Source organism: Neohortaea acidophila, assembly GCF_010093505.1.
Source record: "Neohortaea acidophila strain CBS 113389 unplaced genomic scaffold BDY17scaffold_9, whole genome shotgun sequence".
In the NCBI taxonomy this organism is placed as follows: Eukaryota; Fungi; Ascomycota; class Dothideomycetes; order Mycosphaerellales; family Teratosphaeriaceae; genus Neohortaea; species Neohortaea acidophila.
This window is the reverse complement of record NW_022985518.1, coordinates 503359-526172: the sequence shown is the minus strand read 5'-3', so window position 1 is coordinate 526172 and position 22814 is coordinate 503359. Positions and strand designations below refer to the sequence as shown.

General features: G+C 56.4%; 12 protein-coding genes across 12 annotated transcripts; 5 read left to right on the top strand and 7 right to left on the bottom strand.

The window, feature by feature from the left end:
* Positions 1-92: 92 nt before the first annotated feature.
* On the bottom strand, positions 93-1242 carry BDY17DRAFT_302076 (uncharacterized protein). Its single transcript, XM_033734353.1, has one exon. It carries the CDS (start codon positions 1098-1100, stop codon positions 246-248), a length of 855 nt encoding a protein of 284 aa, XP_033587180.1. The 5' UTR covers positions 1101-1242; the 3' UTR covers positions 93-245.
* A 1658-nt stretch (positions 1243-2900) lies between these two features.
* Positions 2901-3866, bottom strand: BDY17DRAFT_195580 (uncharacterized protein). The gene is made up of 3 exons (XM_033730053.1): positions 3693-3866; positions 3540-3635; positions 2901-3425 (listed from the first exon to the last, which is right to left on the bottom strand). Exons 2-3 carry the CDS (start codon positions 3626-3628, stop codon positions 2996-2998), a joined length of 519 nt encoding a protein of 172 aa, XP_033587179.1. The 5' UTR covers positions 3629-3635; positions 3693-3866; the 3' UTR covers positions 2901-2995.
* A 181-nt stretch (positions 3867-4047) lies between these two features.
* Positions 4048-6238, bottom strand: BDY17DRAFT_326494 (alkaline-phosphatase-like protein; the record flags this gene model as incomplete). The annotated part of the gene is made up of 2 exons (XM_033737522.1): positions 4048-5793; positions 5846-6238. The coding sequence occupies 2 exons, from the start codon at positions 6236-6238 to the stop codon at positions 4048-4050; spliced, it is 2139 nt and encodes a 712-aa protein (XP_033587178.1).
* A 653-nt stretch (positions 6239-6891) lies between these two features.
* On the top strand, positions 6892-8320 carry BDY17DRAFT_284527 (uncharacterized protein; the record flags this gene model as incomplete). Its single annotated transcript, XM_033732097.1, has 3 exons — positions 6892-7065; positions 7127-7335; positions 7391-8320. 3 exons carry the CDS (start codon positions 6892-6894, stop codon positions 8205-8207), a joined length of 1200 nt encoding a protein of 399 aa, XP_033587177.1. The 3' UTR covers positions 8208-8320.
* Positions 8321-8530: 210 nt separating this feature from the next.
* On the top strand, positions 8531-10046 carry BDY17DRAFT_312472 (Alpha/Beta hydrolase protein; the record flags this gene model as incomplete). The annotated part of the gene is made up of 2 exons (XM_033735628.1): positions 8531-8554; positions 8607-10046. The coding sequence occupies 2 exons, from the start codon at positions 8531-8533 to the stop codon at positions 10044-10046; spliced, it is 1464 nt and encodes a 487-aa protein (XP_033587176.1).
* Positions 10047-10204: 158 nt separating this feature from the next.
* Positions 10205-12086, top strand: BDY17DRAFT_195437 (uncharacterized protein). The gene has a single exon (XM_033730051.1). It carries the CDS (start codon positions 10364-10366, stop codon positions 11855-11857), a length of 1494 nt encoding a protein of 497 aa, XP_033587175.1. The 5' UTR covers positions 10205-10363; the 3' UTR covers positions 11858-12086.
* On the bottom strand, positions 12087-13775 carry BDY17DRAFT_195436 (uncharacterized protein). The gene is made up of 2 exons (XM_033730050.1): positions 13543-13775; positions 12087-13473 (listed from the first exon to the last, which is right to left on the bottom strand). The coding sequence occupies exons 1-2, from the start codon at positions 13603-13605 to the stop codon at positions 12316-12318; spliced, it is 1221 nt and encodes a 406-aa protein (XP_033587174.1). The 5' UTR covers positions 13606-13775; the 3' UTR covers positions 12087-12315.
* Positions 13776-16738: 2963 nt separating this feature from the next.
* BDY17DRAFT_195442 (uncharacterized protein) lies at positions 16739-17603 on the bottom strand. The gene is made up of 2 exons (XM_033730052.1): positions 17373-17603; positions 16739-17296 (listed from the first exon to the last, which is right to left on the bottom strand). Exons 1-2 carry the CDS (start codon positions 17491-17493, stop codon positions 16866-16868), a joined length of 552 nt encoding a protein of 183 aa, XP_033587173.1. The 5' UTR covers positions 17494-17603; the 3' UTR covers positions 16739-16865.
* BDY17DRAFT_318256 (transcription initiation factor IIF, beta subunit-domain-containing protein) lies at positions 17505-18674 on the bottom strand (the record flags this gene model as incomplete). The annotated part of the gene is made up of 1 exon (XM_033736173.1): positions 17505-18674. The coding sequence occupies one exon, from the start codon at positions 18672-18674 to the stop codon at positions 17505-17507; it is 1170 nt and encodes a 389-aa protein (XP_033587172.1).
* A 204-nt stretch (positions 18675-18878) lies between these two features.
* On the top strand, positions 18879-20421 carry BDY17DRAFT_302065 (CSN4 COP9 signalosome complex subunit 4). The gene has a single exon (XM_033734352.1). It carries the CDS (start codon positions 18901-18903, stop codon positions 20173-20175), a length of 1275 nt encoding a protein of 424 aa, XP_033587171.1. The 5' UTR covers positions 18879-18900; the 3' UTR covers positions 20176-20421.
* A 128-nt stretch (positions 20422-20549) lies between these two features.
* Positions 20550-21584, top strand: BDY17DRAFT_326487 (uncharacterized protein; the record flags this gene model as incomplete). Its single annotated transcript, XM_033737521.1, has 3 exons — positions 20550-20603; positions 20662-21036; positions 21090-21584. 3 exons carry the CDS (start codon positions 20550-20552, stop codon positions 21582-21584), a joined length of 924 nt encoding a protein of 307 aa, XP_033587170.1.
* A 77-nt stretch (positions 21585-21661) lies between these two features.
* BDY17DRAFT_255127 (sodium bile acid symporter family-domain-containing protein) lies at positions 21662-22799 on the bottom strand (the record flags this gene model as incomplete). Its single annotated transcript, XM_033731496.1, has 4 exons — positions 21662-22318; positions 22370-22456; positions 22511-22653; positions 22709-22799. The coding sequence occupies 4 exons, from the start codon at positions 22797-22799 to the stop codon at positions 21662-21664; spliced, it is 978 nt and encodes a 325-aa protein (XP_033587169.1).
* Positions 22800-22814: the final 15 nt, after the last annotated feature.

The following is a 22814-nucleotide window of genomic DNA, read 5'->3' as shown; positions in this document are numbered from 1 at the left end:
GCTGGTGGTGGCATTGACGGTCGGGGTGGATACGATGGTGGTGGCATTGACGGTCGGCGTGGATACGATGGTCGTGGAAGCGCTAGTAGTGCTGTTGACGGCCGGGGTTGAGGTGCTGGCGGTAGATTGGGCGCTCGCAGTGCTGTTGACGGCTGTGGTAGAAGTGCTTGGAGTCGACTGCACGCTCGAAGTGGTGCTGTTGACGGAAGGAGTGCTTGTAGATGTTGTCGATGTGCTCGTGGAGTTCACAGCCGGAGTCGTGGTGCTTTGCGTCGACTTGGCGCTCGTAGTGCTCGTGCTGTTGACACTGGGAGTGCTTGTAGATGATGAAGAGGTCGAAGAGCTGGTCGTGCTTGACGAGGTAGAAGAGCTGGTCTTGCTTGAAGAGGTCGACGAGCTGGAAGACTTCGAAGAAGTGGAAGAGCTGCTCGTGCTTGAAGAGGTAGAAGAGCTAGAGACCTTCTTGTGCGCAGAAGAAGTGGTGCTCGTCGATGTGGGACCGACGGTGTCGGTAGACTTGGTGGTAGACGAGCTGGTGGAGTGGGTCGAATGTGAAGAGGTGGAGGAAGTGCTAGTCGACTTCTTCGAGGAAGTGCTGGTCGTCTTCTTCGTTGGCGAGCTCGTAGTCTTCTTCGAGGAAGTGCTGGTCGTCTTCTTCGTTGGCGAGCTAGTAGTGGTGTCATGATGAGAGTGGGTGCTAGTAGTGTGATGAGGGTCGGAAGTGGTGTGGTGATGGGAGGTGGTGCTAGTAGTGTGATGCTTGTGGTCAGTAGTGTGATGCTCGGGATGCTTCTTGTCAGTGTGATGATGCTTGGGATGATGTTCGGGATGGTTAGGGTGATGGGGATCATGCTTCTGATGGTGATGACGCTCGGGATGCTTTTCGCGATGCTGCTCGCGATGATGTTTACGACGCTGTTCGCGCTCATGATGTTCGCGAGCATGGTGTTCGCGATCGTGATGTTCACGATCATGATGTTCACGATCATGATGTTCGCGATCATGATGCTCACGACGATGTTCCTCGCGCTCAAGATGATGTTCGAAGTGGTGAAGTTCGGAACGAGCTTCACGAAGATGGTCACCATGATGCTCCACATGATGCTTGTGGTCCTGGTCGGGATGAAAGGGGACCCCGAGCGCCAGAGAGGCGGCGCCGAGCAAGGCGAAAAGATGGGTGATAGCAACCATGATGCCTTAGTCTGGTGCTGCCTGTACGAGGATGTGTGCTCTCTTCTGGCACGCCTCCCGGCGCGTATATGCTTTATATGACTTACCTCCATTGCTCGCTCGCCTCCACTCGTGGCGCGATGGCAGGGCAGCAAATTTTACGAACAATGCTTCGTAGGAAATTAATGAGGAGGCCGTGGTCGAGTTCGCTTCCGCGTGTTGACATTTACCAGACACAGGGGCGGGAGTAGGAAGGGAGAAGGCTCGTACACGAAGCCTGGATCGCATGGAGTGCACGTTGCAGCCTTGCCTGCAGGAGCCGAGGAGACGACACCGGCATGACTCGGGGAGGCGTGAAGTCGTCGTTGCTCGAGACGTGCTAGGCCGCATTCGGCGGGAGCCGGCTTAACCGACCTTTACCTCAGCAAACGGCGTGCATGCCGGCCACGCGCTAGTATACGTACACGACGTGCAGAGCCGCGGTTGCGGGCAGGTCCAGACGAAGGGGATGCCAAAATTCCCCTCGGAGTCGCGGAAGGGGTGTCAGAGAAATGCAGTCGGTTGGGTAGGCCGCAAGGCTAAGGCACGTGGACCCAGCTCCGTCGCCAAGGCACGCAACGTGGTTGGACACACCGTAAGGCTATGCACGTGGTGCCCACTCCGTCTCATCACGCCGTCCCTGCGCTCTACCTGCTCATCTCGCAAAGGCACGCGAAGTTCTAGAAGCCCACGTGCATGACTAGAAATACCCATCCGCACCAACAACACTCTACCATCCCGCGAGGAAACCGTCGGCCGCGCTGTTCAAACGCCCGTCGCACCACGAGGCTGTATGCTGCAGGGGCCGCCAAATGCCGCTCGGCACTTCCCCTTTGGGCGATCGCTTGTCCCGCCGCCCTTACGGCAAGGCGAATGTCCCGCGCAGGCGAAATGAACAACGGCTAAGCTTTCCATAGCCACGCCCAGCCAAGACGCAGGTGGCAGACGTTCGAAGCTTGTGTGCAACGCCACCTCTACGAGCCGCCACATCCGTCTGTCCAGCCTATCGATCACGAAGCGCCAGAAGATCGTTGTGTGGATTTTGTTAGGTCCGGTGTGTATGGTCTTTCACTCTGTAGGATCAATCAAAATTAGACACCCCGTCCGGACATGGCTCGCCGGGGACAAGGCCCAGCCACAGGCCTCCGCATCAGATCCATCCACACAATCACACCATCTCGCGAGCTCACTTCCCGCAATCAGCCGTGATCACCAAGCCACACATATTTGTCAGTAGGCAAACGCTGGTCCAAGCCGTTGACCACGTTCCAGTGAAGGAGCGGTCCCAAGAATGGCTGGTCGACTCGGTTTCCGCAAGGATACTGCATGATGAGAGTGGTCGGGGACATTGAAGAGGCCTTCGCAGGTGGGTCGGTTAGGGATGTGATACGTCTTTACGAAGCTGCACGCGACGGCGGGCGTGCTGTTCACGCAACCGGAGCCGAAGGTGAGGATGTGCAGTTCGCGCAACCGAAGCCGAACGTGACAGATACCTGTTGCCGTGGCGGGCACCGTTCTATTTGCGGGTGTTGGCCCGGATCTGCGGTGTCTGCGGCTGCGACTGCCTCCCGGCCATCGTCGCGCAGATCCTGGTAGTTCAGCATAAGGGTGAAAATGCCGATGTAAGATTGTTGTCTCAGCCGGCGGCGTTGTCTTTGCTGGTGCACTTGTTCACGCTGGTAGGTGTGGCGGTCGAGCTAGTGAACGCATGGCTGATGAGGCTGGAATTGGTACGGGAGGTGGCGCTGGCGCGCAATCTTCTGTGCTGTGTTGCTGGATCGAGTTGCTAGCTAGACGGCCTCCAGGAAGGCGAGGAGATGGCGGTGGCAATGATGGCTGCTTTGGGGCTGGAAATGGCGTAGTAAGTGGCGCTGGCGCGCAATCTTTTGTGTTGTGATGCTGGATCCCATTGCCAACGAGGCGTGCGCCCAGGAAGGAGAAGAGATGGACGATGGCAGCCATGGCTGCTGAGCTCGCGCTTATTTGTTGCAACGAGCGGGGGGAAATGATTCGAAGGAGTGGAGAAATGATGCTCTGGCTTGACGTCCCCCCAGGGCACAGTGGACTTACTGATATACCTTGCCTTGCCCGTGAAATTCACGCGTTTCCTTCTACGCGTCGGGCTGTGGCATGGCTGCGTCCGTTGACTGACAGAGGTTGCCTCGGTTGGCCATGCATGATAAAGCTCTCCATAGTAAGCCAGCCTGGCAGCGCTGCTGATGTGAAATCAACTTCGTGGCCATGCCATGGTGAGAAAATAGGTGGAGAGGCTGCTGGCCTCAATCTTGTTGTCCCAATCTCAGGGCATTTACGCGACCTACTGGATGTACCTGGGCAGGCGTAACCGGACGGCTCGGACGGCGCGCGGCCTTGCATTTTTGGGCTGTCCTGCTCGTACTAAGGTTTGCCTCCAATTCATCTTTCCACTGGGCACACAGTATTAGCCTAAGATAGATGTAAATGATGTGATATAACCCACATACGCTAGAGCGAAGGATCGCGCGACAAGGAATGCAACGGGTCTCTGTACCACGCAGACGAGTAGCGCCAGGATCGCCGAGTGGATCGACGTGGATGCTTGTTGTCAACAAAAGCTGTCGCTGCATCGGCACGTTGGACGACACGAATGGCTGAACAATGATCGGCGATTGCAGATTTACCATATCCAAAGGTGTGCGTTTGGCGATTGGCGTGTCGCGTCTGATATCGAGATGAGAAAACAAGGCGAGAGTTCCTGGCTGCGTCCACATCAGAATTGGATTCGGTGGAGAGTTCAAGGGGAGCTCTTCGGCGTTTTTGAGTCGAGAAAGCGACGTGTTCTTCCGTTCAAGGTCATGCCTAGGACCCCGCCTGACCGTCCTCCTTTTCCTTGCCTCCAAGTTGCTGATCAGCCCAACTCTGAATCTTCTCAAACTGCTCCCTCATCCACTCCCACCAGCTCTGCGAGCCCTTTTGTCCTTCCGCGCCTTCGTCAGACGGAGCAGGCTCGGTCGGCGGTGTCGGCGGCACAGGATCTGTCGGCATCGTCGGCGGCAAAGGCTCGGTCGGCATGACTGGCGGCGCACCGAAATTCAAATGATCCAGATCCCCTGCACCACCGAGTCCACTTCCCCCATCAAATCCATCGCCATCGCCGTCCGATGAAGAAAAGTCCTCCGGAACCTCCGTATTCACCCCGCCGTGCACAGCGTCAAAATCATGCAACCCTTGCGTCCTCAACGGTAGTCTCAAAGTCCCATTATTCGGCCTGGGCTCAATCCCCAATGAATCACACACGATATTGTAGACTTCCACGTTGCCAAACTCGCCCACGCGACTGCCCTTCGGATGTGGGAAGGCGGGGCCGCGTGCAACAAAAATGGCGCGCATGAGCGGGTGCTCAAAGTCGTAGCCGTGCAGGCCGTGCGGTTTGTACTCGTCGCCGCGCTGTTTGGAGAGCGGGATGTCGAACTCGGATTTCGTGACGATGGCCCAGCCGACGCGGGGCACGATCCAGAGGGGTGCGATGCGTGGGTTGTTGCTGAAGTGGTAGCGCGACGGCATGTTTTTGTCGCGGAGGTAGACATCGAAGCTGTTTCTGTATTCGGGAAGGCGAGATTTGGCGAGGAGAGTGCTGTAGAGGTCTTGTAGGTGGGCGGGGTCGGAGTTGTATGGGCGGAGGCCGTAGAGAGGCCAGCCATCGGTGTGTTCGATGAGGGAGGTGTCGATGAGGTCTTCGAGCTGGATGAGGCGATTGATAGATGTCGTGGCCATGCCGTGATCGGATACCACGATGATGTTGACAATGTGGGTCAGATTCCGCTCGTCGATCTTGCGAAAGATGGTGCCGAGCATGTCGTCCACTTGTGCGATAGTGCCGCGGATGTGAGTGCTGTTGGGACCGGATCGGTGGCCGTCACGGTCAACGTCAGGAACGTACGCCGCGATAAGTTGAGGTCGAAGACCCGCATCCTTGGCGTTCTCGTCTTCGGGGCCCGGGAGATCGAGCCAGGTGAAGATGCGGTCAATCTTCGTGTCCAATAGCTCTTCCCCGTTATATTTGTCAACATATGCGGGTTCGATGTCGCCAATGGGCGCTTCGCTTCCGGGCCACATGTGGATGGCACTTCGCACTCCGGCCAGCTCGGCCGTCACCCATAATGGCTCGGCATTCCACCATTCTCTTTGCATGCTGCGAGCTGGATCGGTGTAGTAGAACTCTTTGCTCGTATTCGGATCCCAGAAAGTATTGCCAACGACTCCGTGACTTTCGGGGTAGAGGCCAGTGACGAGGGTGTAGTGGTTGGGAAAGGTGAGGGAGGGGAAGGAAGGGGTCATGTACTGCGGGCTGACGCCTGAGCGGACGAAGTCGTTCAATGTGGGCGTCAGATTGCGGGCGAGAAAATCGGCTCGGAAGCCGTCGAGGGAGATGAGGAGGGTGGTGGGGAGGAAGGTGTGGGTGCCGTTGGACAGCGTCTGAGCGACGAAAGTCGGGCTTGACTTGTGAGATGTTGCGTGATATGCGCCGTATACGAGGGCGACAAAGGCGGCGATTATGACGACGTGGATCATAGTGAAACGTGCGAATCGGGAGGTCTTGGTCGTCTTCGTCGTGTTAGTCTTTCGTCGTGGTAGGACACGGAGGTGTACAACTCACCCGCTGCTTTGACTGCGTCTCCTTCAGCAGCTGCAGATCGGCCTCGCTGGAGTTGCTTCCCTCGCTGCTGCTTGATCGTCGGCCTTCTTCGGTATCGTACATCAACTCGCTCCGGCCAGCGGTGCGTAGACCTCTCTTGCTGCGCGTCGCCTCCCTCCTCCGCTGGCTTCGCGCTTCTCGCCGGTCTGCGAACCTCTGTGCAATATTCCTCGCATCCTTCTCGTTAACTCCCAGCAGCCTCTCCGCTTCTTCCTCCGCGGTCAGGGTGTCTTGATCATGCCGTCTCACGTCCTCGGACGTCCTCCCATGTGTTTCCGCATAGTCGTCATCCTCGGATTGCGACAAATGGCCGTCATCGGACAGCGCATTCTTTTCGTTCAGTCCATTGGACATATCGTACACACTCGTGTCGAGCCAATGCACGAAAGGCTAGGGATGGCGTGGGTTGATCATTCACAGGACATTGGTGTTGATCTTACGTTGGGCCGATGAACGCTGACGTCTCGAGGGAAGTCAGTTCAGGGACAGCTGTGATGCCTGAGGCGACAATCTAGCTAACCCTAAGCCACACTTCACAACCTAAACCCTAAGGAACATTACCTTACCTTACTCAAGGGATCGTCCTGCCCTCTGTCATCATCATTCGCTCAATCCATTCATCGCTATTCAGTTGCATGTATGCACAGGTCGCAGGGTGATATAATATACTTTCGCGAGTTAATCGTTAAGCATCATAATCTCGTCCCGCCGAGGCACGACATCAAGTTGATCTGGGCAGAACGGCCCATGGCTCTTCTCCTCCGTCACGAAGAAACCATGCGCTATTGGTTCCACGCAAATCACGACAAGCCTTGCTCGCTGGTAGGTGTGCGCCGTTCTCGCCTTCGTGCAGCATGGAATTTTCCTTCCATCTGGAACCCTCGTCTGTCCCTTGCTTCCCTTGCGTCAACATTCTCACGTCTCCGTGGCGAGGGGCTTCGAGACATAATGTCCTTATCTACTTTCCTCCAACTCCTTCCTTCTTCTCCAACAATCAAGCTGCAAGAATGATCTCTGCGTACGAGAGCGGCGCCTCGAGACGGCCATGGCGATCGATTTGGATCGCAGTCGGTCTGATTTGTCTGTGCATTCTTCTCGGCCTGGGGTTGCGAAAGACCAACTCTCACTTCAGCTATCGCTCTTCCCATATCCTCAACGACGTTGGCAATTCGACTCTTGGGGTGAGTTAATCCAACGGCAGGCCACAAGCTCGCGATGTTGACGAGCGGTTATGTGTCGCAGTTTCAGAAGATCTTCGTCGTCAGCCTTCCATCCCGCTACGACCACCGAGATGCGGTGTCATTGGCAGCATCTCTTACGGGGCTCAATATCGAATACGTCTCTGGCACGACTGATGTTGATCGAAAGTTTCTCCCACCCGGCGGCACCGAACGGAACCTTCCCGCCGGTGCTCTGGGTTGTTGGAGGGCTCATCTCGACCTCTTGAGAATGTGAGGGTTTCAATGCCCATACGGCGATGCAAGGACCAGAAGCTGATCACAGCAGGGTCGTCGACAATGACATCTCCTCCGCTCTCATCATGGAAGATGATGCCGACTGGGACCTGCGCATCAAAGGACAAATGCGGGACTTTGCAAGAGCATCGCAGCTTCTCCTCCAACCCAAAATCGGAACCACCGACCAATTCCTCGACGCAAGCTACCCCATCCCCGGGGAAGATCAGCAAGCCCAAACCTTCAATATCCATTCCGACTTCGTCACCCCCGCCATCACCTCCCCATATGGCGACCTCGATCGCTGGGACTTGCTCTGGCTGGGCCATTGCGGCACGCGATTTGCTCGCGCAAGCGACTTGACCGTCCCCCTCGGCCGAGTCATACTTCCAAATGACCCAAGCGTCCCCGAAGCGCAACACCTGAACATGCAATTCGGCAACAGCGAGCTAATGGACGATTACCCTCCTCACACACGCATCGTTCACCGCCCCTGGCAAGCTGTGTGCTCCACCGCCTACGCCATCTCGCAACGCGGCGCCCGTCGCATGCTGTACGAAGCCGGGATCAAAAGCATGATTGATCCGGTAGATATCATGTACCAGTACGTGTGCAACGGCATCGGCAACCGCACCACCGCGTCTTGTGTGGCGCCGCTGCCGCAGCTGTTCCAGCAGCATCGGCCGAAGGGACGGACGAGCACGCACAGCGACATCGAACACAAAGGCGACTCTTACAACGTGCAGTCGTTTACGAGGAATATCCGGTGGAGCACGAGGTTGAATTTCGAGCAGTTGCTGAAGGGTTCGAACGATTATGTGGATTTGTTCCCTGACGGAGGAGACCCGCCTAAGTTGGAAGGCCCGTAAGCCATTGTGGTGATGATATCGCAGAACTGATATTGGATCCCCATAACATGTGTATTCCTAGTTTGCGTATTGCGTAGAGCTGGAATCATTTTTCGCAAGTATGGATACGTCTCCTACCCTTTGAGTACACGATCTCTCTACAGACTCAAGTGTTGCTCGACAAGGGCCTTAGGGTTCTTCTTCGATGCCGACCTCGGAAGAGTGTTTTGCCGATGACAGCTCCCGTAAAGTCTGTCACCACGAATCCGCATTCAATAAATGAACGTCCACGCCCCGGACGGCATGGATGCAACCAATTCCATCGAATTGATCCGTCATAAGATATGGAAGGCCCCGGGTATCTCGCAGTAAGCCTGTCCGCCTTTACCTCTCGTCGACATTGATTGATCCCGTCTACAGGTAGCCATCCAACCGGGTCCACAAACAGACGAGACAGCCTTCCACGACTGGTACAACAACGAGCACGGCCCTCTACGACTGCGCCTCCCCTTCATCCTGAACGGGAATCGATACACGGCCGCAGACGACAAGACACCAGCCTGGACCGCCGTCTACGATGTCTCCGACCTGGCCTGGCTCGACAAGCGCATCTACACCCGACTGCGCGAGGAGCGCTCGCAACGCGAGAAGCGGGTGATGAGCACGTTCGAATCACTGGACCGGAAAATCTACTCCCTCTATTCGTCTCACGGTGCAACTGAGAAACCGGCTCCCGTGCAGCACGCTGTTTCCATCAGGCTCCACGAATCCGGGGTTGCGGAGTGGGACAAGTGGTACGAAGAAGAACATATCGACATGATTTCCAAAGTTCCCGGGTGGCTTCGATCGCGGCGCTTCAAACTGGTCGTAGGCGGACTGAATGGTATGCCTCCCGCAGGCCAGCTCGAGTTCCTGGCGGTACATGACTACACGGCGCAAAACGGAATCAACGGTGCAGAGCTTCAAAACGCACAGAACACGCCTTGGCGAGAGAATATCAGGAAGCACGTCGTCTCTCGCGAACTCCGGCACTGGAAGCACTACCACACCTTCTATCCGTTGAACGAGCAGCCGTCATCAGTCACCACCACCGACGGAGCGCAGCTGCGCTTCCAACTTGAAGGCGATCCGCAGGCGCCCGTAATCGTCTTCGTCAACTCCATCCTGACCACACTCCACATCTGGGACGGCGTGGCCAAAGCCCTTCTTCAAGGCGTCAACGGCAAATCCTATCGTGTTCTCCGCTACAATGCAAGAGGGTATTCCCAGCAAGACGCCAAGAGCAATCCCACCCGCTTCGACCTACTCGCGGACGACCTCGAGTACCTTCTCCAACGCCTCAACATCGAAAAGGCACACGCAGTCGTAGGCGTCAGCATGGGTGGCGTCACCAGCATCAATTTCGCCATCCGCCATCCAGACATGCTGGACAAATTCGTCGCCTGCGACTGCAATGTCGCCGCTGGAGCAGCGAACAACAAGGCCTGGGATGAACGCATTGAACTCGCGCGATCAAAAGGCATGGATGCGTTGGCGGACGTGACGGTCAAAAGATGGTTCACTGAAGCCAATCACGGCTCAGCGAATGCAAAGAAGACGCAAGAAATGGTTGCAGACGCCAATCTCGATGGCTTCGCGCAGAACGCTGGCGCACTTTGCAACTACGATCTCAAAGATTCGTTGGCGAGTATCAAGGCCCCGGGACTGTTGATTGCGGGGGAGGGAGACGGAAAGCTGCCAGAGGTGATGCAAGGCTTTGGCATCCCGAATACCACTTTCAAGGCGATTCCGAATGCCGGCCATTTGCCTATGCTGGAGAACCATGAGGCGTTTATGGAGGCTTTGGCGGCCTTTCTTTGATTTTCGATGGATGGGACGGGCGGTGAGGGCTCGAGGTACGTACCGTCAGGCTGCTGCATGGCTTGAGCCCGCCTGGCTGGTTCACCCGAATGTATCACGACAATTATCATACAGGTCGGATTTCTCCCTTGCCGAAGCAGATACCCCTCATCTTCACTCGTGGAGTCATCGTAAGGTGATACTGTGTTGCTTTTATTGACACATTCGCTGCTTCAAATCTTTCTCTTCCTCCAAACATCTTCGTCAGTCTCAGCAAGAGGCGCAACCTACAAACCATCCATCTATCAACGACAACCGCTCCCACAGCTTCACCCACAATGTCCATCGACATCTGCCCCTCCGAAATCATCGAGTCCATTGTCGAGCTGCTGGAGAAAGACGACGTTCTCAATTTGCGGCTCTGCAATCGCGCTCTGGCTGCCCTGGCCGCCGGAGACACATTCCGATCGTATTTCGACACCTACACCTTGCATCTCAATCTCGAGGCTGTGCGCTCCTTCATCCGCTTCACCGAGTGTCAAACCCTTGCGCCTTTTCTCAAAAACCTGGTGCTCGTGGGTGAGATCGTCGACACGCACTTTCTAGACGACGTAATCCGGCGCAAAGGCTACACGGAGTATACGCCCTACGGGACAAGACGTTCGATTCTGCATCCTTGTACCCCGGCGGAGCTGGAGGTGTTGAAGAAGACCCAAGATGCGCTGCATGCCCTGGAGAAGGAGCAGCACGAACGTGACCATGCGCTTACCTGGCCGAGAGTGACACTCAACTGGACGGATTCGATGTCGAAAGTGCTGGCCGAAGCTTTCGAAAGCCTGAAGAAGTACCGCAAATCATACGCACTATCACTGGAACTTGCTCTACTTCGCAGAGACGCGATTCGCGGCGAGCGGCCTCTTCCTCGAAGCCGGGAGGAGGATCCATGGGACCAGGAGACGGCGCCCGAGATAGCCTCGAAGATCCTACACATCTGCATCGCTTCCCTCGCGCAATCTCGACTGCCTGTCCACTCATTGAATGCTTTCTATGGCCTGCCCTATTGCCATTCGCCCTGCCGCGACTTACACGATATTGCGAAGCACGAAGAAGGTCTTCGTGCGGCTTTCAAGTCACTCAGTTCTCTTTCCATCAGCCTCTGTGCGCGCATTTTGTCCGAAAACGAATCATATGAGGTCGAAGAAGACGAAGACCCAGGGTTTGCTAAGAAAACCCTGCTCAACGACGAGGGCAACTTCGCCGGATTCCCAGTCTTTCTGTCCTTCATGCCCCTCCTGGAATCGCTCCGAATCCACTGGTACACTGTCGAGCGCTCTCAACCCCGTCGCTTCCTCGATCACCTCAGCGCAAGCGCCTACAACCTACCCCTCCTCCGCTCGTGCACCCTGGACGGGGTGTGCTTCAGGCAGGCCACCTTGTCGACATTTCTCCATAACTTTCCGATCAAACGCCTCACGATGGTCGGAGTCCAGCTGATTCATTCGCGGAACCATGGCTGGCCCTCGATGACCTGGGCCGATACATTCAAGGATCTCACCCGGGAAGATTCGAGCTTGGAATACCTCTTCCTTGACGAGCTGTACCATTCGAATGCGTTGATCTTCTTCAACGAAACGTCGGCTGCTGACCGCACATACCCCTGCGAGATAATGGAGGATGGGGTGGGCGCGAATACGCTCGTCCGCTGTGGAATGGAGCAGATCCGGGGATTGCCGATTGAGTACACGGTGCCCCGAACGAGGCGTACAGTTAAACACGCATGTTCGGAGTGGTACCAAAACAGGTGGCAAAAATATGGATATGAACAGTCTTGATGCCGACGTTTTCGTTATGCGGATACTTGATGACATGCGAATCGGGTCGTGGTGATCAAGGAAGTACAAGATATCTCTGCAGCTTCCTTCGTAGTTCATACATGCCGTGCATCTGATAGCCTCCCCTCGCTGACTGCGTTTCGAGAGGTGGCGCCCGTACTGTGAGCCCTACACTTCTCACTTCTCAGCATCGGACAGGCCAGCTGGGTAGGGGTTATTTCGCACTTCAGCCATGTTGACTGTGAGTGCAGTCGACTTGGTCACTGGGTCCCGGCATAAGGCTGTGGCGCCATTGCATCCTCGTCATCATGTCCGATTCCGTTTTGGGTGATTGACCATATGCGAAAGGCCGTACAAGTCGTCAACCGGCCTTTCCTCCCGAGGATGTAACGGGCGGCTGAAGTTGATGGCGCCGTCCTTTTGGTGATTAAAGATATGTAACAACGCAGCACAAATCGTCAACCAGGTCCCGTCTCCCGCGGCCGCAACGGTCTGCTGAAGTTGACAGCCGTGCGAGCACTCATTGGTCGCACAGCTGTAGGGTTCGAATGCGGAGCTGTTGCCGCTACAACATCCTGTTTGCGATCCGACTCGGCCTCAGAGATCAGTGCAGACACGACCTGCAGACCAGCACAGTCCGGCTGGACACTCGTAGCTTTTAGCACGGGAGCATCGTTCATCTTCGGTAAAGTCGTTTCTGTGGTCTTCGTGTCCTCTCCCGCCTTAGATGGCCCCATGTTGAGTTGGAAAGATTTTCTCTCCGGCGATCTGGGGGGAATAGGCGGTTCGTACGGCCGGAGTAACGGCGCGAGTATTGGCTCTTCGTTCTTTAGTTCGACACTTCTCGACTCCGGTGTTGCCGCTGCCGCCAGGGGAGCACTTGGAGATGGCTTCCTGCTCTCAGCCGACTCACTCCCGCTTCCATGAGCCTCATACAGCCCCGCAGCCGCGAAGTTGCGCATAACAGCGGGACTTGTAGGCCTGCTCTCCAGGTCCGGAGAAGTGCTCGGATTAGACGAATTGGGACTGCGACGCGAGTGCTTAGACGAAGTACTCTGTTTCCGCCTGCCGTCGTCGGGGCCGAGATCCGCGCTCTTGCGGCTCGCGCTTTCGGGCATTCCGTCCCACTTGCTGTTGACTTTGGGCACGTAGTCCGGGAGTTTCTGCGTGGAGACGCCGGGCGGCACGGCTGCTGAGGCTGTGGCGGCGGCGGCGCCTTTCTGCTTTGCCTTTTCCCGCTCCGCGTCGGCGAAGTCTTCCAGTGCTTTGGTGGAGGGTTCTTTGAGGGTGAGGAAGGCGACGAGGCTGTTCTTCTTGGACGATTTCGAGTTTCTGTTGCTTTGACTTGAGCAGGGGCGCGCTTCGTCTGCTGACTGTGGAGTTGTTGTACGCTCGGCGGGAGGACTGCGGCTAGTCGTCGCCGCTTGCTCTGGAATCGTAGGCGTGAAGTCGTTGACTGCCGTAGTGGTCTTAGGCATCACGCTGCCTTCTGGTAATTCCGGTCTTGGGGGCACGCCATTGCTATCAGCGGGATGCGCTCTAGGGAAAAGCCGCGGGCCATTACGAGGAGTGGGTTGATTTAAAGCGACGGACGAATTCAGAGGCATCACGACACGCTTGGTCCCTCGAGGTCAGCAGCTGGAAGCAAGCAAAGGGGCAAAAAGGCAAAAAAGCGAGCCCCGTACCGAATTAGCCTCATGCGAGTCCCTCCGAGCTCGCCTTGCGAAGTCCTGGGATGTCCTCGACATGTTACACGGGTTTGGAGGCCGACGCGCTGGCAGCTGGAGAGGGCGGTTACTGTTCGGTATGAGATGGACGAATCAAACGGTCTCGGCGACGCGGTCGGTCTAGATTCCCTGGCGGGCGGCAGTGCCAGACGCGTTCGGCCAGGGTTGCTTTTCGTCGGGTGATGCCAGAAGCAGACACTGCAACTGTGGCGTCGGGGCTGCACGCATGGGCGATGTATCACCTTCAGGTTGGGAGAGGAGGAGGTGTGGTTGTTCGTCGGCTGCTTCAGCTGTCCTCAACGCCCATTACCTCACCACGCAAGTCGAGGGCTCTAAGACTTTACCACGAGATGACTGACCGATGAAGGAGAGCAGCATCGTGCGTTGCAGGCAGGGTACAAAGAGGTACTTAATGCACGAAGGTGTGATCCCTGCAAGCGAACCTCCGCACGCAAGGCCCCCACCTTCCGCTCCCCGGTGGCGTTTCCAACACGCGAACACGTGCGGCCACGTTGATTTGCCGGTCTTACAACAATCAATTGCATGTGATTGGTGTCGAGGACTGTCGAGAACCGGGATTCCGGCGTGTCGTAGTAGTAGTAAACGGAGTCGTCTCTTGTGCGTTACTATACTACTCCACCCTGTTCGCTCAGCCTGGCCGATCAACTTCATCCAACCCATCCTCCCTTGAACCATCGGCCACCTCGAGCTGCAAACCCATCTCGCACTACCACTTCCCACCGCCCGAGTCGTTGTTCGCGTAACCATCGTCGAACCCTCCTTCGCCCCATCCGCCGCCGCCGCCACTAGCTGACTTGTCCTTGCCCCAGCCTTGTTCGACAGCACTGTTCTGCTTCCCCTGACTGGCCCTGCCCCGATGACTTTGGGCATCGTGATTATCTTGCGGTCCCCAGCCGCCTCCGCCCTGATCGCCTCCGTTGTTGTTGTTGTTGTTATTGTCAACGCCACCCCATCCACCGTCATTCTTCACCGAGTGGCGAGCAGATCTGTTCCCCTGCTCAACCTTCTCCCCCTTCGAAGACCCTCCGCTCTTCGCCATCAACTTCTCAATCAACGCATGCTTCGGCATCCCCATCAACCTCGCCTTCTCCGCCTGCTCCACCACACCCTTCAAATCAAGCACATCGATCTTCCGCCTCAAAATCCTCTCCAGCACCTCCCGACTGCGATACTTGAAGCTAAACACCGCATACGGCGCCTCCATGGAATCGATATACGTCGGTCGCCGCGTCTTGTGCGCGTAGTCCGATCCCCTGCTGACTTGCACGCCGTGACTTGCGTTTGTGACTTTGTTGTCTGCGGGCGAGAGGTGGGGTAGTGGCGAGGCTGGGTAGGTGTAGACTTGTCGGGGCTCGTCTCGCTTTTTCTTGGTGTTGGGGTTGGATGTTTGCGTTTGGCTCGGTGCGCGGTCCCAACTTTGCCAGTAGGGCTTGATGTATGCTTTTGCGTCTCTGGTGTCGCTGGCGGCGGCGATGGAGCGATTATCCCCGCCGTCTTGGGCTGCGGGTTGCTCGTGAACAGCCCGATCGTTGCGCTGGGATCTACGACTCTCCGGGGGTGGAGGCCATGCGTTCGAGGGCTGCTTCTGAGAGCCATGCGGCTGCTGCTGGTCGTCGCTGTGCCAGTTATCGTTGGCCTGGTTGTCTCCTCCCCATCCGTTATTGTTGCCATTGTTGTTGTCGTTGCTGAAGTTGTGCTCGAACGTCTTGTGACTGCCTTCCTTTCCCCACCTGTCGCCGTCGTTCTGCTGGCCTTGATCTTCCCATCCCTTCGCATTATCAACGTGAGCCCGCCCATCATCCCACCCATCCCCAGACCGGTGTTCGCTTTTTCGATCCCACTGGTCGTTCCGATTACTGCTCTGGTGTCTGTTATCATCACCCCAAACGTGGTTTCGTTGAGAGCTCCTGGACTTGTGTGAACGCTGACTCTTATTGTCCGTATCGTTACCGGCCCATTTATTAACAGATGCCGGCCGAGGCGAATTGTGGCGTGCTTGCTGATCAGGCTGCCAGGTTCCAACTCCCACCTGCTCCCAGCCGCCTGCTCCTCCTCCTCCGCCTTGGTTGTCTGGAGGATTCCAGCCATTTGGACTGGTGTTGCCATCTGCCCAGTCTGAAGAGTGCTTGTTGTCTCGATATTGTCGGTCAGGTACCCAGTCGTTCTGCTCCTTTTGCGAGTGCGCCGCATCGTTCTTGCCTTGCTTTATATTCTGCACGTTGGCTTCTGCGCGGTCACGCTGCGAGTGCAAGAGACTGAGTCGTTCCCGCAGGACATCAAAATTGACTTTGTCGTACTGCTCCATAAGAAACAGGTAGCCTCCAATGATCTCAATCCGGGCTTTGAAGTAGCTCGACAGAGCGAGACAGTCGTCCAAGTCATCTAGGCGGTGGTCCTTGCGCAACTTCAGATCGTGAATCGCTCTGACCTGGTCCTCGAAATGCGATCGAATGACTGGCTTCCAGTCTCGTTTCGGGTACCGTCGTTCCACTTCCACCGAGCACTGTCTCAGAAGATCAATGTCTATGAGAACTTCCTTCAACGCGCGAGGGAACTTGTCCAGGCCGTCTCGCCCTTTTAGGGATTCCAGAAGTCCGGATATGAAGGCTACGTCTGCTTTTGCGCCATCCAAATTCTCCTTGCCGTCATGTGGGTGGGTGTCGATGTACTCTTGAGCCGTTTTCTTCACTTCCTGCAAGACCCGGCCAAGCTGTTGGAAGCCAGTGTAGGAGATGTCGAATTTGGGTGTCGCGGGTGAAGGGTGCTGGGAGCTGACCGACTGGCCGGTTTCGCGGATATACTGTTTATACGCAGCCCGCTCCGGATGGCGAAGGCCCAGATATTTGTCGCCTTGCATGTCATCCCTTCCTCTCCCGGCCCATTGGTTGGAAATGTCTGGCCGATCGACAGGTCCGTCTAGGCATGGGAGCGAGAGGCCAGAGGCCTGCTCCATGTCGGCCCCATCGAGACAGACCATGTCGGCCGCGCCGTCGAACAAACCGAACATACCCCCAAACTCACTTTGCTGAGGAGTAGCACTCTTTGCTGGAGCTGGTTCAGCGCAAGCCGGTGTGCGCTTCGCCTCAGGTCTCGATCCAGGGTCAGAGTCCTTTACGCTCGTTTCGCTTCGACGTACTCTAGCCGGCGGAGGCTCATCATCATCCGACTTGCAACGCAGGCATATCACCTCGATAGTACCCACATTGTGCGTGAAATTCCGATTGAGGCTGGGCGCATTGTCAGCAGCGACTGATCGCGAGTCAGCGAAGCACAACTCCCAAGCAGCAAAGCCACAAACCTGTATCCAACTTCACGAACGTCCAATCCCTCGCAACAAACGTCCCCAAACTCGTCTTCTCCTCTTTCTGCCGCAAGCGAAACTCCGTCTCATACTCACTCGGCTGCACGCCTGTCCCGGGAAGTCTGAGATTGGTGCGGTTGCGATTGCATTGGTACTCGCCGTCGATGTAGACGAAAAAGGCCAGGCCGGGCGCGATGTAGCCTTGTGAGGTGAGGTGGATGGTGAAGGCCAGGTCGGTGTCGGGGACGGCGATGAAGCTCTCGACGTGGCCGTCGCTGTAGCGTGCGCCGTACTCTGTGAGTTTGGTGTTGCTGGGGCCTAGCTCGATGGAGCACTGAATTTGTTTGAGGGTTGGCATCGTGTGCTGTGAGGGTTGTTGATCGGTGATGGCTATGGAGAAGTAAGCGCTGATGGACAGAGTGCGGTTGGTGTTCGAGGGGGTTGTTGGGGTTTGAAATGATCTTACTGCATGACTTGGCCGAATGAGGAAGGAACGATTGTGGAGTGGGCATACTCTCTATTGTGGACGAGGTCGCCCAGTGGCGGCTATTCACCTGCCGCTGACATGTGATGGCGCATGCTAACATGGGCCTCAATCTCACTGCATCTTAACGTCCTCAAACTCCTCTCCCAAATCGTCGTCATCGTCATCCTCACTACCCAGTTCCACCCCACCGTCCATCTCCATCTCGCTCTCTTCCGCCTCGCTTTTCACCATTGCAGTCTCCTCCTTTGGTTCCGCCTTTCCCTCTCCATCTTCGCCTTGCGGGTTGATCATTGCCTGATATTCCGGCTTCAGCACGTAGTTCATCGCGAAGTCTCCCGATCGCATGAGAACGGCAACCCCCTCCAGCGTCTGCTTGATGTAGACTTCCGGCTGACGCAATTCGATCCGCAACGCCTTAAGCGACCAGTACTTGTATCGTCGGAAACATTGGTATATCCTGTCCAGCAGCGCCTCTTGTGACATGCGTACCGCCTTCTCCTTTGGTGCAGCTTTCTTGCCCCTTGCCCCGGGTCGCGAAGACAGTCCGAAAGACGGGAAGGCGTTGAGGTGGGAGGCGGCGGGGTGCAGTGAACGGTCGATGCCCGCGAAGAATGTCGTCGTCTTCTTGGGCTTGAGCTGCTCCTCGTACTGCTTCTTGAAGTAGGCAAAGTAACTTGCATCCTCTTCCGGGGCGGCATCAGCAACGTGGTAAATGAGGGGCGCAAGGGCGGTTTGTTTGGGGATTGCTGTGCGGTATGTGCCTGGTTTGACAGGCTTCCCATATCGATCGGCTTTGGAGGGAATGCCGCGTGACTTTTGAAATTGCTGAGCTTTGGAGTGGCGCGAGGAGTAGGGCTGGGGACGGCCCGAGCGGTGGCCCGGGAGGTCCTTCTCGGAGAAGACGATGGTGTTGCTATAGCCAGTCGTTTTGATGTCGAGATTGTACGTCTTGGGCAGGTCCACGTGCTGGTACACGCCAGGCGTCAGGCGGATTTGAGTCTTTGGCGCTTCTTCGCCTGGCTTGGGCTCGTAGACCACCATCTTACCGATCTCTACATTCCCCCCGTCGTCAGGCGCGTTGCGATAGATCTCCGCCCATGCGTTCCAGATGTATTTGGGCACCTTCACCAGCCAGGCTTGCGGGCCGTCGCCTTGTGGTTGCGGAGGTGGAGGAATGTAGAGGTCGACATCGTCTTCGAACTCCTCAACATCGGTCATGGCTTTGGGAGTGCTGGATGCTGGATCCACCTTGATCTCCGGTTTGGCTTGTGTGTCTGCCATGGTCACTTTGTGTGTCTTCAAATCCGCAAGGGGATCTGGAGGGTGTGGAATGTGAAGGTGCAAGGGTGTAGTCCGTCACGGACGTGCAGTCAAAGGCGCGGAGCGAGTGAACGTCTAACCGCTTTGGGCGGCGGCACTCTTATCGATAAGGAGCTGCACCGCGTCTTCATCGGCTGCAGTGAAAACATCCATCCAACTCCAACCCTCACAAACACCACCAGCAAGCATGTCGAACCCGCAGATAGCGTCGCATTTGGCGCAACTCGAAAGCTCATCGAATCCTCAACAGCGTACAGAGGGCTACTCGGCGGCGCTCCAAAACATCGTCTCCACCTTCTCCAGCAACGACCTATCCGCCAACCTCATTGCTTACGTTCAAAGCATCCTCTCCGATTCCATCGGCGTCATCTACTCCCGCCCCCTCCTCTCCAACTTCATCGAGCAGTACCGCAGCTTGTCCGACAACAATGTCAAGATCGAAGCCGGCAATGCCATTGTGCAGCTTCTCGCCCCCAAGATTGTCAGCTACGAACAGCAAGACACCGATCTGAAGTTCATCCTCGCCGATGCCTACGAACTCGACGAAGACTTCACAAATAGCGCCAAAACCCTCCAAACCATCACTCTTGACTCTACGCAGCGAAGTGTGAGCGACGATGACAAGGCAAAAGTGTGGATGCGCATCTGTCGCTGCTACCTGGAAGAGGATGATCCGACCAATGCCCTCTCACACCTGAATAAGATCAAACAAGTCATCTTCAGCGTCACCGACCAAGCCACACGTCTTCAATTTCAGCTGAGCCAGGCGCGCATTAGCGACTCCCAGCGTAACTTCCTTGACGCCTCCGCCTCCTACCTCGCCCTGTCCAACGAGCCGGTGATTGACGAAGAAGAGCGCCTGCAAGCTCTCAGTGCCGCCATCACCTGCGCAGTCCTCGCTCCAGCTGGGCCGCAACGCGCGCGACAGCTAGGAAAGCTGTACAAAGACGAGCGTGCCGTGGAAACAGCGGAGCACAGCATACTGGAGAAGATCTTCCTCGACCGCCTGCTCTCTCCCGCCGAAGTGGCCGCGTTCGCAGCAAACCTTAAAGAGCATCAGCTAGCGAAAACATCCGACGGATCCACAGTTCTTGACAAAGCGGTGCTCGAGCACAATCTTCTCGCCGTTTCGCGCCTGTACCAAAACATCTCTACCGCCGCCCTGGGAACACTTCTCGGCGTTTCCGAAGAGCGGGCGGAAGCACAGTGCGCGGCCATGATCGAGTCAAATCGACTGTCGGGCTCAATCGACCAGATTGAAGGAGCTGTGAACTTCTTCCAGGCCGGCGTTGCGAACAGTGCGGGCAGAAGAAGTGGGGATTTGGGTGATGCGGAGTTGAGGGCGTGGGAGGCGAATGTGGCTGGACTGGCCGAGGAAGTGGAGAAGGTCACGACAATGCTGCAGACGCAAGAGCCAGTGTGGTATGAGAGAGTGGCGCGAGAGCTTGAGGCACAGGCATAGACCCTGCAGTCATGGGTAGTGGCATATGCACATCCCTCAGCCTGATCGCGGGCTCGAGTTATTCTCGTACCTTGACCCTGCCATGCCATCCAGTGCATGAAAGCACGAGCCTAATGGAGCACTCTCACAACAGCGCGTTGCGCAGACATCGCAGTTCCATAGCCCCGCAATGCTACAATCGCATCTTATCTCATCAATCTGTCTCCATCTAGCCGCGATGCTGGGCGTTCGTCACTGCACGGAAGCTTCCACACGTGCACGGTCCATGCGGTAGAAAACGAACTCCATCTACGCGAACCCCCCCAACCTCATTCGCCACATGAAGCCGATCGTATAGTCATAATCTGTCTTGGAAGTTGACAGACGCTCACACCATGGGTTCGGATGAGAATCACGCCGGAACGCCGGCGTCCAGTCAGAAGTCCAAGGTGCGCTCGGATCACCCCAGCCCCCGGTTCTTCCACGAGGGTCTAACGATTCCCACAGGCCGAACAACTCGCGCGCATCCGCCGCAACCAACAACGCTGCAGAGAGCGGAAACGCACGCACGTCGCCGAACTCGAAAGCCAAGTCGAAGCTCTGCGAGCGAAAATCCGGCAATGCGAGCCCTGCGGATCGCCGGACCTGCCCGAGCAGGAGAGCGCGCTCGACACGGCGCTGAGGGAGAATGCGGCGCGCCGGGATCTGCTTTCCGCGCTGGGGTTTGACGATGAGACGCAGCTGCGCTTCATTGAGTCGGCTGCGAAGCGGCAGGCGGTGTATACTATTCTTCGGGAGGAGAGGGATGGTACGACTCCGTTTTCGAGTCTGGAAGTGGCTGATGGTGGGGGGAATCGGCAGGTGGATGTGTTGGATCCTGCTGTAATCAGACTCGCACGATGATTGCGGAATTGCTCGCGCTAACGTGTCTTCAGGTAGCGAACTGGTTCATGTCTGCCGAGACACTCGACAAATTACCGCCAGCTTTGATGGACCCCTCTAGTGACATCGCATGGCTTACGGAATCCTACAACAATTACGCAAACCTGCCGCAAGGGCTCAACAACGTTGTCGAGCCGACAGACTCTATGCTGGCGCTTGGAGCTGTGCCGGAGCCGTCCCTGGCTAACGGTAGTAATGGCTTGCACTGGGATTCCACAACAACATCCACCAACGATTACGAATCTGGAGCTGGCCAGTCCGTCGAACGCTGCTTCATGGATACTGTCGTGCAATTTCAACCTGGCGAGTCTTCCACTGTCTGCTCCAAAGCGCTTGCGCTGGTCTTTCGATATAACCGCAAAGGTCTTTCCATGGCAGCGTTGCAATCACAGCTGAAGGCGGGCATGAGAGCACCATGTGGCACGTCTGGAGAGTGTCGCGTGGAGAACAGCGTGCTGTTCAGAGTCTTGGCCAACATATCTACGTGAGCCCTGCGAAGGTGATCTCGTTACAACACTTCGTAGGGTGAATCGCCTTTCCTTGACGAAGGAAGTCCCGACAAACTTCACGGCTTCCAGTGATATCTGCGGCCGATCCACCGCACGACATACACCAGCCCTAATAGCACCGGAACCTCTATCAACGGCCCGACAGTCGCCGCAAGGGCCTGGTTGCTATTTGCACCATACGTCGCAACTGCCACAGCAATCGCGAGCTCGAAGTTGTTACTCGCTCCTGTGAAACTCTGCGTGGTCGCCAGCTTGTACCCAAATCCGAGTCGATGGGTGATGAGGAGCGTGAGGAAGAAGATGACCATAAAGTAGACAATCAGAGGCGCCGCGACGCGGACGACGGAGACGACCTGGTGCACGACCTTGTGGCCCTGAGAAGCGAAGAGGACGATGATGGTGTACAGCAGTCCGATCAGCGACCACGGCGACACCCACTTGATGAATGTCTTGTCGTACCACGAAGCGCTGATGAAGGTTCGGATCGTTAATCTGGTGATGATCGCGGCGCCGAGCGGGATCCCGAGGAAGACTGCGACGCTCGTGGCGACGATGGGGTAGGAGACGGAGATGGTGCTGGAGGAGTGGCTGATGACTTTGATGAACAACACGGCGAGCGGTGCATACAGCACCATTTGGAGGACGGAGTTGAGGGCGACGAGGATGGCGCAGTACTGGCTGTCCCCGCCGGCCAGGCCGTTCCAGATGAGCACCTTTTCTCTGTCAGCACAAAACATCTTGCTAAGGATGGTGTCGAGACTCACCATTGCTATGCATCTCGCCAAGCCGACAAGAATAAGTCCTTCACGGAGCCCTTCTTCGTCGGGGAGGAAGGCCCACGCGAGGCCAAGCTAAGGCACTCGTCAGTAACACGTTCATTGGAGGCTGGCGCAGATCGGACTCACCATGAGAAACGGCGCAATGATCCAATTCAGCAGAATGCTGAACCCAACCTGGATCCACAATTCCCTTGATTTGAGCGCGAGGTGCAGCGTCTCAAATTGCACCTTGCAAAGAATGGGATACATCATTACAAGCAGACCGATTGCTTCGGAAGACGTCAGCACCCATCACTCCATCTCGACCGGTGAACAAGAACCTACCAATCGGAATCGAAACACCCACAAACTCCCCCCTCTTCAGCGCAGGCCCGACATCGTCAACAAAATTCCCCAGCAGAATGCCAATAATCATAGCGAGCAAGATCCA